This window comes from Parus major, chromosome 5 (genome assembly GCF_001522545.3).
Source record: "Parus major isolate Abel chromosome 5, Parus_major1.1, whole genome shotgun sequence".
Classification (NCBI taxonomy): domain Eukaryota; kingdom Metazoa; phylum Chordata; class Aves; order Passeriformes; family Paridae; genus Parus; species Parus major.
The window spans coordinates 13,545,463-13,561,113 of NC_031774.1; the positions used below are offsets into that span (position 1 = coordinate 13,545,463).

General features: G+C 39.3%; 2 protein-coding genes across 6 annotated transcripts in view; one reads left to right on the top strand and one right to left on the bottom strand.

The window, feature by feature from the left end:
- Positions 1–15,651, top strand: part of KCNC1 (potassium voltage-gated channel subfamily C member 1) — a 125,797-nt gene that overhangs the window by 101,513 nt on the left and 8,633 nt on the right. Inside the window, exons 3-4 of one of the 5 annotated variants that reach the window (XM_015629978.3) lie at positions 2,311–2,499; positions 4,495–6,544. The exons of 1 other annotated variant lie outside the window; for it this stretch is intronic. In XM_015629978.3, the coding sequence (XP_015485464.1) occupies positions 2,311–2,499; positions 4,495–4,631 (326 nt within the window). In that variant the 3' untranslated portion in view covers positions 4,632–6,544. Of the gene's footprint in view, positions 1–2,310; positions 2,500–4,494; positions 6,545–15,651 lie in introns of those variants that run through there. 3 more of the 5 variants (XM_015629979.3, XM_015629977.3, XM_015629981.3) reach the window with 3 other exon arrangements.
- Positions 13,538–15,651, bottom strand: part of SERGEF (secretion regulating guanine nucleotide exchange factor) — a 142,735-nt gene continuing 140,621 nt past the window's right edge. Inside the window, 1 exon segment of the mRNA XM_015629982.3 lies at positions 13,538–15,651. Coding sequence (XP_015485468.1) covers positions 15,614–15,651 — 38 coding nt within the window. The 3' untranslated portion in view covers positions 13,538–15,613.

Here is a 15,651-nt window from a genome sequence, read left to right on the forward strand (position 1 = left end):
AGCATAGAGGAAAAATCATCAGTGCTAAGGGATCCTGAAGGGGCTGTAAGAGCAAGTTCCAGCTCAAGTTACTAGAGATTTATGAAATTAATTTGAAGAAGTTCAATTTTGTTGCCATTCAAGCACAACAGAGCCTGCAAGCTGCTTCCAAAACAATCTATGGTTGTTCCCAGTGAGTAGCATGACCTGCAACCACTCTGCTCAGAGATGTTTTGAACTCCTGAAATGGACCAATTCACCCTCCATCACCAACAATTTCATTTGCAAACCTGGGCTGAGGAGCAGAAGTGTGTGTCTCAGAGATTTCAGTGCAGAGCTCTGCTGACTCAGCTGCCTCCCTCATTTCAGTATTAGAGCCATCAGCTTGTAGCAGTAGAGGCTTATGAAGCAGCCTAATTCTTAGCTCATCCCCAGGAGGACTGCAGCTCTCCCCAAACACAGTTAAGTGATTTTTAAATACAGGGCTCAGTACCTGCAGTGTCACGGTTTCTATGGCAGCCATGCCAGGTTTTTGTTCAGAGTGGTATTAAATAGCAGAGATTATTACGAACAGAAAGGAATTGCAACTCAGTGAAACATTAAAACTTTAGAATCCTATTGAAATTAGCATCCACAAGTATTAAAATGGCCCTATAGCTTTTGCCACATTTTTAAATGTGTTGAGAGACCTAATTATTTCATTGCTAACAAAACAAAACACTACATTCCTCTTGGGGGAAATAATCGGCTGATTCTGCACAGAGAAAAATGGAGGCAGAGGTGAGATGTGCAGCAAAGACTGCTTGTGTTGTTACAAACCAGCTGAATCTAAATAGAAGAAAAATAAAGGCCTAGAATGGAATTACTGGTGAATGATAGATGCATAGTGTGTGTCACGTACATCTGTGTGTGTGTGTGTGTGTGTGTGTGTGTGTGTATGCAAAGTAACAAACATAACTTGAAAGTGCTTCTACCTTCTACTAATCTGTAGTCCATCAGAGGATCAAAATCATACCTCCAAACCCTACCTAACTGTATTTTATTTTTTTCTCTGGGGCTTGTTTTATTAGTTGGCTTCAAAATAATTGCTAAATAAATGACAATATTATATAGCATTTAGAACAAGCTAGTATGTGAATGTAGAAGGGGAGTTGAAGTCTATCCATTGAGTTTCTTTCCTTCAAGACTTGCAGGATCACCCATTGCCTTACGATATCTAGGTAATAAGCATTGTGCAACCGAGGTGTAGGATGCTGCCAGTACCACTCAGTTAACATATCTCAGCATTTGTGGAGATTCAGAAAGCACATTTTGACTGTTTTTCCTTCCTTTCAACCAAAATACTCATATCGAGCTGTGCCATATTTCGAGTATATTCTCAATACACTAATTTGCACTTTTAAACCCAAAAAAAATAAATAAAAAAATAAAAAAAATCTTACACTAAATAGCACTTTAAATTGTTTTGTAAATGTAAAAACCAGTCACACAGAGAAAACATGATTCTCAGTCTATCCTCATGGGAATGTGTGGAGCAAAATGGGAAAATCTGACAACCTATTTTCATTATTTACAGCCAAGAGTAAATTTTACTCCATCTAGTTTCCAAATTTATGGCCTGCTGTAGTGTTTTGTGTATGTAGTGTCCTGTGCTGGCATTGCAAATACTGTATGTGTTTCTGAGGAGAACATCAGAAAATGGATTGGGTTTTCTTTAAATCCACGTTCTGCTGTCATATTTCCATACATAATGTACTCTGTGTGTCTAAAATGTGTACAGCCATTCTGCATGACTGATACCGGAAATGCTATAAAACCATCTGGGTAAATTTTGGGGAGGGGAAGAGCAGGAATTTCCCCCTCAGTAACACCGCACACAGGTGTAAACCAGCACAAACAGAATATACTCAAATACTAAAACACAACTCTCGGTCCACTGCCTCTCCGGAGCTCTGAGCGACAGTAGGCTCCATGACAAGCAGGTCATCCATGCACCATCCGATGTCATGTGAAAACATACTCTGATTTCTAACCGCAGTCTTCTGCTCGCAGGACTAGGAACCACTGCACGCCCCTTTCTGAAAGGGCCCCTCAGTGCGGACGTACAGGTGGCTGCTGTCACACCTAATGGGATCACCTTTTGTTTCTCTTCCCACTTAACAGACTTTATTTTATTTTGGTGCAGTGCACATGAACGCAGTGTCTAGGACAGATGTGCTACCTTTTAGAGTGTCGCTATAGAAGTTTTTAGCTGTGAACCCTTAATTTGCAGCTGGAACTCTAATAAACAGTGCATAGTGTTTCAATAGCCTTCTGCTTATATGTTTGAAGATTCGAAACTGAATGGTGAGGTGGCCAAGGCGGCGCTGGCAAACGAAGACTGTCCCCACATAGACCAGGCTATTACGCCTGATGAGGGCCTGCCCTTTACCCGCTCTGGCACTCGGGAGAGATATGGACCCTGCTTCCTCTTATCAACCGGGGAATATCCCTGCCCGCCTGATGGAGGAATAAGAAAGGGTATGTAGCTGGGGCCCTGTAACCACGTAGCTAGCAACCGGTTTAAATAACTAAGAGAAAGTCAGCTTAGCTGTAGCACGCGATTAGTGCGCTTGCTGTAGAGATGCACGTTTGGGCTGGAAACCACCACCTGATGTCTGCATTTGGAGTTTCTAACCTATTTGTTTCAGAAAGAAAAGCCTAAGGAGCTGTAACTATCCCGTGCAGCTAGGCTAGACAGAGTCTTCCACCCCAGCTGGTGCAGGAAGCTTTAGTGGAGGATGCTCTACTATGTCCTTAATTTAGCCCATCCCATCCCCTAAAAGAGATAAACTAATGTATCATAGCAATGAAGGCTTGCCACTTGGGAAGCTCACAGAGCTTACCAGACTCTGAGGAGCACAGATTTGGAGGTGGCAGACAGGAGAGATAAAACACAAAAGCAAAACATACTCAAGAAAATAAGAAATTATTATTTAGTGACTTAACAGAGCACTAAAACAAAATATTTGGATATTCATAGCTGGTTAGTTCAATAGAGGAAGAAAAGTATGGACATCTGTTGGCACAGGTGTCTTAAAATTAGAAAATAATCCACCTAAAGTCCTTTCATAAATAAATCATTATTAGTTAGTTTCTCAGACTTCTGACAGGTACAAATCTCTCAGAAGTAACTGCATTTTAGTTTTCTAATGGTCAGAATAATCTATTTAGCAACAGAAATAAAATCAGATTTAAAAAGCTTTCCCTTCTTAAAAGAGACTGTTTTGCTTAAATAATTTAATATGAGGCAACCATACAAACCCAAAATTAGAGCTACATCTATATGCATCAAAGTTGATAAGGAATGGAAAAACTGGAATAGAACTCACTCTCTTCAAATCAGTGTTTACCACTGGTGTGCTGTATATAGTATAAGATAGAGTCAATATTTTAAAACTGCAAAGATTGACATAACCATACACTGAGTATGGAGTATAGAATTCCCATGTGCCATTGTATGATGGGCAATAGTTACAGTAAATGCCAGTTATAGATAGTGTATGTATTTATAAGTCTAAAGCTTATCATCAACAAAGATATAGTAGGACCACAAGACTTTCATATGAAAGTATATCCTCTAAAATTTACCTTTGTAGCAAAGCGTTTTACTTGATTCTGTATTGGATAAGCATTGGCCGTGTTCATTCAGCCTGGGCGAGTTCAGGTGGTTCCAGTGGATCAGGGGAACACTCCAAATGGCACATCCTTTGGGATGGGGAATGTATGGTTTTCACGATGCACTGCAACCTCCTCTCGTTCCTGAATGAAACAGAGGCTGGTTGGCTAAAGAGTAATATATGTCAGCATATTGTTGGCCTGTTTGAAACATGTTGAGAGCATCTTAATTGTTGTTCCAACAGAATTTCATCCATAGTTTGTGCAACTCTCTGTACACTTGCTGAGCTGTTTACGTGCATGCCTGAAGAAGAAGGGGGGGGGAGGGAGGGAGGGAAACTGAATGCATGTGATTTTGTTTTCTTTCTTTTAATTTTCTTCTTTTTTTTTTTTTTTTAACGCTGAGAACAAAGGAGTAGTATCTCTATAGCAACACATTCAATTCTATAGATTTTGCTGCCTTGTCCCCCTCCTGCCCCACAAAGATACCACAAACCTTAATTTTGCCTGAGGTCACAATGCATGAAGTGGAAGGGAGAGGTATGTGTGAGTGTATGACAGAGACATAGAAAATCCCTCCCACTGACTCTTCTTTTTTTTAGGGTACAACCATGTTGCTGCCTGTAGGATCAATTACATAGCCTGACCATCTTGAGAAATGATGATTTTTTTTTTTAATGTATATATTTTAAACTTTTTCTGTATTTCAACGGCCTTCTGAGTCATGTTGCAAGCGATACTACTCTCGGCATGTCCGTGCATGCAGATGCTATTGAACTGGCTACAATGTTGACCTCATTCTTAGTCCATTCTGTCATTGATCCAATGCTGTACTTTGCATTTTTCTTTTAAATGAAGGTTACGAAATGTCACGGAGCCTTAACAGCATAGCTGGCATAAGTGGAAAAGCGATAGGATTATCCTCAGTGTCTGCGCCCTACAGCTCTCCTAGCCCAGTGAGACGTTCTTGGTCTCCCATCCCATCTATTTTGTAGCATGGATCAGTAGCAGAGAATGGTCTAAAAAGCTTTACTTTCAATTAGCCTATGCGATGTTGCATATAGTCCAGGTGACTAAGTCTGAAGATGCAATGTCTCACAGTAGCACCTGCTGCAAACGGTGTTACTTCTGATGCTTAGGTGACAACACTCCTAAATAGCACTCAGATGACAATAGGCAGGCATTGGCGTAGTACTGGTGGGCCATACGTGCTGCATGGTATCAGTACATAGGATGAAGGGTAGATGCACCAGATGGCTTCCTTCCTGGTGCATCCTGCTAGTATATGCTTATTGTGGCTAATGGTGGATCTACTGGCTCTGTATGGAATGGGTTAGGCGTTTAGTCGATGCTGAAACATGCCAACGATGGAAGATTTTGCTTTTCTCAGGATATTTTTGAGCCATAGGAACCCTGCAGGAGTTTGAGCAAACAAGCACAGTAGGATGAAACTTTGCATGAGCACCTATTTTAAGCTGAAAGCAATACTCAGACACACTGTAGAGAGGTCTCAGTCTGGCTGACTGCATGGGAAAAAAAATCCTGTTGAAGAAGAATATGGCTGCCTCTGCATGTAGCTATTTCACCTTTTCCTACTTCCTTTAACACTAAGATGCCGAGCTTGATGTGAAAAGCGCAGGGAAGAAGCTCAAGTACTGATTGTATTCTTTACATGCAGATCTTTGCAAAGAAAGTCCAGTCATTGCTAAATATATGCCAACAGAGGCAGTCAGAGTGACCTGACAAGGCAAGATGGAGATGAACATTGATGGCTAATAAACATCTCTGTGGAACTGTGCAGGCATAGAAGACCTTCTCATTTGGACAAAGTTAACTCGCTCCATGCAGGTTTTATGGATGATTCTTCGTGGTTCTGGAGTTGTACTAGAGATGCAGGCTTTTTCTACGGCCAAAATGTAACAAAACTGTAGAAGATTTTTTTTTTTAATCTATTTTTTTGTTCCATAGCATGACTTGCATGAAGACAAAAATGAAAATGAAAAAAAAAAACAAACAACAAAACAACAAAACAACACACACACGAGAAACACTGCAAATGTATGAGTAAGGAAAAAGAAAAAAAAAAAAAAAAGCAAAGAAAAAGCAAAGTTATATATTTTCTTTCAAAGCTCTTTACTTTTACATACATCGTTGTAGCCAAAATGTAAAACATTATAAAACTGTACATTTCTTTGCTATGGATCGCTTCTTTTTGTATACAAGATACAGAGTAATGGTTTTAAAAAGTGCAATCAGGCAGTCATCGGTCATATTGACCACGCCTTCACAGTTCATCACACCGACATGGAAATCAAGAACTTTTAATCCAACTAGAAGTGTATAAAAATAAGAAAAACTTTTTCCTGTCTGTTTTTGTTGGCATGCTTGTGACACATGGGACCTTCCTTCGGACCTGACAGTAACAGCTGGTTAATTTTCCAGCTCTGGTTATGTTGTATTTTATTGATGTATAGATCCAACGTAAAGACCCTTCATAAATTGTTCATATTAAGTAATCAGTATGAATTTTAAACAAAAGAGGTGTTATTTTAAAACTGGGACTTATAGTACAAAATCAGGAAAATACTCAAGTATAAATGGTCTCAAAGTTTAAGAAACAAGACAACAGCATTGTATGCAATTTAGTACTGAGTAAAATGCATGCACAATGTTATGCAAAACAATTCTAGCATGAAAATAAATTTTGTATCATGGTTTCAGTGCCTGCTGTATAGTGTAAAGGGGAATCCTTTTCTGAAGCAATCAGGGGTTTCCAGAGACTCGCTTCTAAAATCTTGAATAAATACAGTGTTCTCAACAGAAATGTAGGAGAAAAGCTTGGTATTGCTTTGGTTCTACAATGCTAATTTTGGTTAGTAGATAATAAATGAAGCCTGCAAACACTTGATACAACTGATGTCTAAAGAATTCACACCATTAGTAATTTTACAAGGGAAGATTAAAAACCCCTATAATGATCTAGGTATCTTCCTTTTCCCTCCCCAACATTAATAAATGTTTGTCTTTTTAGCTGATTAAATGAATTCAGTTTTTCTTACTTCTTTGGGCCCCGTCCTTCACTTGTTCTTCACTGAGCTGCACCAGTCCCCCTGATATGAAACTGAAGGAAATCCAGGTGTTTGAGTCACACTTGATTTGCCACACAAAACATGCACCCATAAGAACTGAGAAACACAGTGGGATTAAGTTTCATTTTAGACGCTACAAATGACAACTCTTGACTATGTGCCACTGGCATTCTAGTTGCCTGAGCATTTTTGGTAAAGTACTTCTGTAAAGGAAGGATACACACCTTTATCCTCACGTGAAGAACTTCAAAAGAGCTGGCAATCTCCTAGGCAAGCTACAGCATCTGCAACTGCTGATGGGAATGGAAATGTAAAGGAATAGTATTCTTACAGTCTGGAGGAAGTAGAGACTAAACCCAAAAAAACCTCAGAAGAAATACTCATGGCTCTGGTAAGTGCTAAATTATACACAAAAAAAAACCCAACTGCAGCTGGACCTTGTTGTCACAAAACTCTACTCCAAAAGAAAAACAAGGAAGACCTCAAGCTGTGTTTTAGGAATAGAGGAAAGGCTGATAATCTGAATTTGTACATAATTAGAGAACTCCTTTGTAGTCCTTCATACAGCATTATGTACTTGATTTCGGCTTTAGTGTCTCCCAAAAGCTGTTTTTCTCACAATGTTTCTAACCCGTCATTCTCAGAAGATAAATTTCTTACCTCCAGAGGTAAGATCCAGATTCATCCAGGATTTGCTTAATGAACAACTTTTCCTTTCATAACGCATTAAGAATCCAGAAACAGATTTATCTGCTGCATTTCTTATTTAAGACTGACTCAAGGGCCCAGTGCAAATTCTCCATCACCATAAGGAATACCAACAATTCAGATCTGTAAGTCCCATGTAGGTCTTCACCTTCCACTGCACTTTTCTTATATCTGAGCCTTTGAGAACAGGCTGGGTACAACCGTCTTTCTGTACTACTTTTTTACATTCCCCATTCTCATTTTCATTTAGAATCTCCTCTCTGCTCAATCTGATTTGAGGTAACCATGTCTTCTGGGTGACTTCTATAAACCCTTCAGAAACAGAACCACACTTCCCATCCACTGCCCTTCAGGAGATGCTCAAAAACTTAAGATCTGTTTGACCCCAGAGTTCCCTTTGCACCACAGTGGCAGGACTGACAACACAGGGTGAGAGGGAAACGAGAAAAATGGAAAATCTCAGAAGCTGTTGCATTGAATCCCAAGAGAAATTTATTACATCCTCTCTGCTGCCTTGCGGTTAAGGAGCTTTTGCTTGGGTATTATGATTAAAACATTAATTCCTTCAAGCCTGCCCCCTCTCCCTACAGGAGGTACATATCTTTATTAAAGCATTAAAACTATACATGTGGGTAGATTCTGACTTCAGGCGTTCAGTAATGCCACCAGCTACTTCTGAGTTCACACCGTTGTAAGTAAGAGCAGAAGTTAGTTTTGCAGTTCAGTGACACTCTGCCTGTTTCCTGCTGGAAATGAACATCTGTCTTACCTCCTCTGTAAACTCAGCTTTCAGCAGTGAGTTCCCAGCTCTAAAACCCAGTGCTGACCCTTCAACTGAACCCATTGGCAATTAGTGGCTTATGACTTGCTAACACTTAAAGCACAGATCAACCACACCTTCTACACATACAGCTTTTCCTCTGACTGCATGAAAACACTCATTTTTTCTGGACCAACCTGATGTGTCTACACAATTGCAATTTCAGACAGAAGAAATTTCTGAGAAGAGGTTTCTGCTTTCTCACTCCAACAAAAAAAAAAAAAAAAACCACCAAAAAACCCTAGCTAAAACCACTGTGATAATAGTCAAGTGCAGCAGTCATTAATCTGGATAAAGTGATTTTTCATGTAAATTGCCTCCTCTCTCCCTAAAGTTTCAGGGCCAAAAAGAAAATACATCACTGAAACAAATGTCTGCTAGGACAAATGAGCTGACTGAAATACAGAAGAGAGCAAGCAGGGCTATGGCAAGAGCATTCAAAAAGGAGCTGAGCACAGAGCTGCTTACAAAAAAGATATCCTGAAGATATTACTGTCAGTTTGCATATCCCTTTCATAGTTTCAAAACAAGGCAGCCTATTTCTCTGCTTTCCATATATATCCTGGAAGGAACTTTGCCTCTGAGCTCACACACAAACTACCTTCACTTCATGAAAACATGGTTAAGTTATGCAGGTTGTTTTTAAGTCACTCATTTACTTGAGTTTGGGCATTAAATACCTGTCTGTTCAGGACTTCCAAAGCCTCTGCATTCATCTAGAACTGTAAGTGCCAAATTTTTCTCCTAGGGAAATACAAATGATCATTCGCAATCAAGAACAATATTTGAATTAAAATTGAACTGAATGTTAAAAAACAGGGTCAGAACTGCATTTCTCGACTTTCTTTATCTGACAAAGCAAATGCTATAACGAGATACCTTCTTTCCTGCATCAGCCTGGCAAAGCCAGGTTTTCAACTCTCAGCGTCCACTTGAACATTTAAAAAACTTCATGCAACTGCATAGGTCCAAATATCTCCAGGTACCAAAAATTAAAAGCACGTGCCTCAAGGCTTCCCTCTTTTTTCCTGTTGCCCAAGCTAGAGATTCCTTGAGCAGCAAAAGCCAAAATGTTGCATTTGTGTTAGCTCAGCTGTCACTCTGAGGTACCTGCAGTGCCTCTGGACTCGAAGGGTTTAGCAGGGATGACACAGCCTGTGCAGAGGCTGCTGACTGTGAGTCACACCAGCACAACAGCAGACAAGGCTTAAGCCCAGGGAAAGCAGCTCAGCGGGGCCACGCTTTGCTGGGGTGGTGTCAGTGCAAGTGGGTGACTGGAGAAAAGGCATCAGTAGCTCAGGAGGTGGGAAATGAGAAGGACACAGGATGAGTTTGGAAAATGGGTTATGCAAGCAGGAGAAATGGAAACAGCAATCAGCAGTGAGTGGGAAAGAAGAACAAGGAGAGAGCAAAAGAATGGCAGTGAGATTTGCCCAAAATAATCATCAGGAACCACTAGTCTACAAGGTAGAGCCTTGGCCTGGGACTCAGGAAATGGGAATTTCATCCTTGACTTCTCCGTGGACATGCTAGGTTACCTTGGTTGGGCCAATTTAATTTTTTGTGCGTCAGCTTCTATTTCTGTGACATTATCCTCTTTTTAAAGTGTTCTGATGTCAAAAGAGGAAAAACCATATTTAAGAAGGAATATTTATTATAATCTATCTACTCAGAACTAAGGCACCAGAGGAGAGAAGTATCTCTTCATTATTTAAAAGATGCCATATTTCCTTCTCTTCAGAAGAACACAATGCCCCTGTAGGAATCCCTTTTCTTTTGTATTTTAAAGCAGAGGATTATTATGGAAAATGATTAAGCACCCACACAGTTAAAATGACAGAACATTTTCATTACTGATTGGCAACTCCTCTGCTGCCCTAATTTAGGTGCCACATGCCTTCGTGCATTCAAATCAGTAAAAACAAAACAAAAGCTAAACTCACTTGACATTTGCAGCCAAAAACTGAAGTCAAGTCAGAACATAAAAAATCTCCCAATTTTTGGGCTTGCTTCTAAATACAAAGAAAAAGTAAAAACATAGTCTGCTAGCAAAGTGTTCACATACACTTAAAAGAACTATAGTGACCAGGGAGCACTGGAACAATATTGAATTGAAATTCTGAAATTCCACTTACAAAGTCTCGACCCCAAGATCTGAAGACAGAACTCCTACCCAAGACTGCATAGTATCTGGATAATCAGGTGGTCTACAGGCAAAGCAGCCTGAAAACAGATGAGGAAGTTGGAAAAAAATGGAAAGAGAGGCTAGCCAACACGGGAATTTGACTTACACTCCACCCCCTACCAACCTGCAAACCTGTATCTGGAAATGAGACAAAATCCAACATGTCACAAAATAAAAACTCCAGAGAAAATTCTGCAAAATGAATGTCACCCCTGAATTTTCTCATCCTTCAGTCAGCTTTTATTCGTAAAGAACTACTTTGTTGTTCTTGTTTCCAATCAAGATGAAGAATGTGTTCTCCCAATACTCTAAATTTATGCTTCCTCACTCTCCCACAAGGAAACACGTGGTTCATCCAGGCCATGATTCAAATGCAGAGACTATTTTCACTGCTGAATGTTTTCAGTCACTCTATTTTGATGCTTTACAGAGGCACTGATGAGTAAAAACTGCTGCTGCATTAAAAACAGGTGAATGCTGAGACAACTGACTGATGAACCTGAATGAAATGCACAAATAGCTCAAGAATGTGCCTTCAGTCCTTGAACATCCAAATGGGTTACAAAATAACAGTGGCTTTACACATGCAGTTCCTCTGAATTAACTTCAAAGGAACATATGATAGAGACCTGCGTCTTCAGTTATATTCACCCAGAAGGCCATTTCCATTAAAGCAAAGCATTTAAATTCAAGGCTATTATTTCTAACATGGAGCAAAACATACAAGATCAGCATTTACTGGGAAATAAGAACAGCACAAAAGCTAAAGGGAAAGAACAAACCATATACTACCTCTTTTTTGCTTGTGTATCAAGACATTTATATGTAAAAATTTAAAGTGGCCAATTATTTTTGTGTCAGCTGGAGTTGTCAGCAAATTCCATGTAAGCACTTTACTACTGTGCACATTTTAAATCACAATCAAAACCACACAAGATGTGTCTCTACCCCAGGTTGTATCCATTCCAAGCCCCTGGAATTTTTAGCTAGTAATAAATGGCATAAGCAGAACTCAAATACTGATAAAAAGTTCTGGAGTCCTTTTCAATAAAATACCTAGTTAAAAGAAAAAGCTCAACACTTATCATGCACCATAAAAAATATCAAAATTGCTCAGAGTGACCAAGATCTGTTATCATCTTTATTTCTAACACAGGGAAAAGGAACTGGAAGTCCCAAAATTATTTAAGTCTTGTTTCAATCAGAGCCAGAGTTCACTGAATCAAATGGAAAAATAGTAAGTATTTGGTTAAATGCTGGACTAGATCAGAGGCCTGATCAAAATATTTCTGAGCCTGCAAGGTGAAGACAGATGTTGCTGTTTTGGCTGAGGAGAAGTGGAAACTTCAAGCTGTGCTATGAATGAGAAAAAACCTAAACATTGCAAGTCAACAACTCACATTATTATAAATAAACAGTGGAAGAGGGAGAACAATAATATCCTTGAAACAGAATAATTTGTCTCTCATCTCACTCCTACCACACTGGCAGGCTGGAATGCTGCTATGCCGTGAGATTATTCAGTCCTCAGGAGCTGTATCTTGGCTCTGTCCTCCCCCTCCTTTTCCCTATGTTTTAGCCGTCTGTATCAGGCTTTCTATTGCCATTCATGTAAATATTTTTCCATGGCCACCTTTCTCTTGTACATTCAAACCTATCTCCTTCATCAGTTGTCCCTCCCCATCTCTTAAGTCTCACGACTCAAAACATGCCATAAAAAGCACAATCAAATCACCTTCTCCCACCTGCCCCACAAATTCTCTGTGCTGAAAACATGTAGCTGAGCAAAAGCTCCTGACACTCATTTAGAAGTGACCTTTGTGATGACTGCAGATGGCAAGACTAGTCAAACACCAAAAGGACTGCCAACATGCAGATAGAGAACTCAGTGTTGTGTAAAAAGTGGTGACTGGGCAAACCATCTTCCATCTTTCAAATGAACACACTTCAAATACAGGGCCTGGGATGCTGAGCATAAAAGCATCAAGTAACTCAGAATGCCACACCAAGTCGAATGACATCAGTGACCACCAAGTGGCCCAGACAAATCCCCCAAGAGACAGAGACTTCTGACACAACACACACATCATCCTACCAACATCCTTTGAAACGGAGCAGGAGTGTCTTGAGCAGGTGCACGTGGAGGCTGCGTGAGTAACAACTGCACATCTCTTAGGACTTCAGATAACAGAAAGGCACACAACAGCTTTCTTCTCCTTCTCCCCCCTCCACCCAAAGGCCTGAAAGTTCTCTGGACTGAAGGTCAACTGTTCACAACTTGTTCTCCCTGATGAATGTCAGCTCACTGGCAGATTTACTTATCCTCAGAAAATAGGAGGGGAGAGCAGCTGCACAGACACTTGCTTAACTTGTTCCAGTGTCTTTTTGTAAATATATATATATATATATATATATAATAAACTTTGCCAGTTAATTTCCACTTGAACCTGAATGTTTATTTAACAGGCTTCTTGCTTTGTTTATCACAGAAGACCTGTTAAAGAACTCCATGAAGCACAGCACACTGGGTCTGCATTTTGCCTTGCAGAGACTGACCTTCTCCGTGAGGATTATCAATAGGCAACAGCCATAAACTCTTAACATCAGCATGGAAAGTTGTCTTCTTCCACTTGATTAGGAACTTTTCACTGTGTGTTCCCTTCCTCACAGAGACAGCCATAGCTGATTCTGTACAGTGCTTTATTCTGCAAACAAAGCCACTGACATACAAAACAGGGCAGTCACACTTGAAAGAATGAGCACCAACTTGGTTTTGACATTCAGCCATGTATCTTCTACAATGAATTCTATTCACTCTGTACTACAGCAGCACCTGGAAGCCCTGACTGATGACAAAGCACTCACTACATCAAGAAAAGTCATTACTTCCCAAAGTCTTCAACCTACATAGGCACAACAAAGGAGAGAAAAACACAGTTCTTCCCTTTCAAAGATGAAGATCAGATGCAGATATGAAACACCAGATCAAGACCAAGAACAAACTGACGTAACTCCTTTCTTTCTTCACCATATCATCCAAAATCATTCTTTGTGTTCCAAAAGTGTGTTCATGTTACAGGCGTGAAAAATTGAAAATAATTTCAAATATGCAACTCACATTTATTTGTTACATAATTTGTTGGACTTCTCTGCAATGAACTGCAGCAACAGCATACACAGTCAAAACATGTCCAGTCCAGCAAACCTCATGTAAGGCACATATTGGCTGTGATTAATCAAGGAACAGACTTATTTAGAGATGATTACTGAAGCAAGACAACATGTTTATTTGGTACACAGATTTTGCAGAGATCACAATAGAAATCTCAGACAGCCAGTCAAAGAAAGCACGATAAACTGTTCAGTGCATAGAACAGAGAAGCTTTGGTATCCAGAAAGTGGCATTTAGAACAGTCAATAAATATCAACTTATATAATTAAAAGTGCAAGAAGTCACAGCCTGGAATTCTTCATTGCCATAAAGAACCACAGCTAACACACGGAATAAAAAAAAAACATTTTACAATAGAAATCTTAATTCTACATATTTTGCAGAGTACTCATTTGATTATTCTTTTAGTATCTGTAATAGTTAAAATCAGCTTCGTAGTCTACTCAATTTTCTCATATATTGAATAGAAAAATAAAATACTCTTGAAAGTGAAGCCAAGAACTATAACTGTTGTAAAACCAAGGGTGAAAAAACCCATGCAGACCCATATTATTATATTATTTCTTCCCCTTCATGTGTAAGCTGATACATCATTAGAAGGTCTTCATGTCCTATTTCCTAAGAACTTTTCTCTGAGCATTTTGTAATTCTGTAATGCTTCTTCCCTGGCAAGCCTACTTTAAAAACTAAACCACTGTTTAGCAACAGTAGGTCTCATTAAAAGGTGCATTTACTACACAGTAGAATCCTCTATATTTAGAACTTGAAATATGTTGAATACCAGAGCAAATATAAGTATTGTGAGTGGTAAACATCCAGTTTAATGGCATCCACTATATTTGTATGGAAAAAAATAGTTTTATAAATAGCTTCCAAAATTTTGCTCAACATAGGCAGCTAATAATAATTATATTATTAGCTAATAATATCCAAAGGCATCTCATTTCACACTTTTTCCTTTCTAATATCAAAACACATGATAGGCCTATGTTCTCTGCCAAGCCCCCACCTGGAACAAGTACTGTGGGCACGCTGTGAACAGCAACCGCAAAACAGAAGAGAACCTGAAATTACCAGGAGCATTCTGCTCTGCCTTTTAGGCTGGAGAGCTACTAAAATCTTTCTGGTTAGATTTTAATGTCTTCCTATTCCAAAGCAGATAAAAACACAGGAGCTACATTGGCTCAAGCTGTCCTCAACAGCTACAACTGATTTATGCCTTTTGGTAAGAACTTTTTGATTGTTTCTAAGAGTTCTTAGAAGTTTTCCTTCCCTGAGCAGTAGCTTCAAAAACTTCAGGTCTGGTTTGCAAGTCAATGATAATTCATGCAGATTTGCATCCCTGTAAATCTATAATAAACTGATGTCTGGCACAGAACATAATCCATGAAAAATACTGCTCTTTTCACAGTTTAATCCAGACAAAGCTAGTTCAAAAGGGCCTCATTTTCCCCTTTTGCCAGCCTTCAAAATTACATTGCTTTTTTTTTTTTTCTTTTAATCTTAATATTCTGCTTAAAATGTGTGTATGCATCTAGTCATGTTCACTGGCATTTCTTTCTGACACAAACAATTTTCTGAGCTGCTGGGCGCTCACAACCACAGTAGAAGTTGGCAGGTACAACATATCATGATGTAAAGGTACAATAACAAACTACCTTCTCAGACCATATCTTCAGACTGAACTTATACACCAATAAGCTGTTAGCCAGTCAGTTTCTTCCTCAACAACATCTCAGAAGAACAAGAAAATGTAAATCCGTTTTCAGTTGTATTCCATCAAATCAGAATGTCTGTAATTCTATCTGTGGGTAAGAAAGTCAATTCCTGTGGCAAGAACCCAGAAAACAATTTTTAAAATATTACAGCTTTTCATGCATAGTCATTCCTTTTGGATTTAGGAAAAATATCTGCAGTTTCCAGCTCCTGTGTTAATCATGGGCAGTTCTCCTGTAGCACCACTGAGCTACACAATCCAAAGATGTCCATCCACATACATGATGTTATGATTCCAGGTGTGCTGGGTCTAGTGAGGAATTTG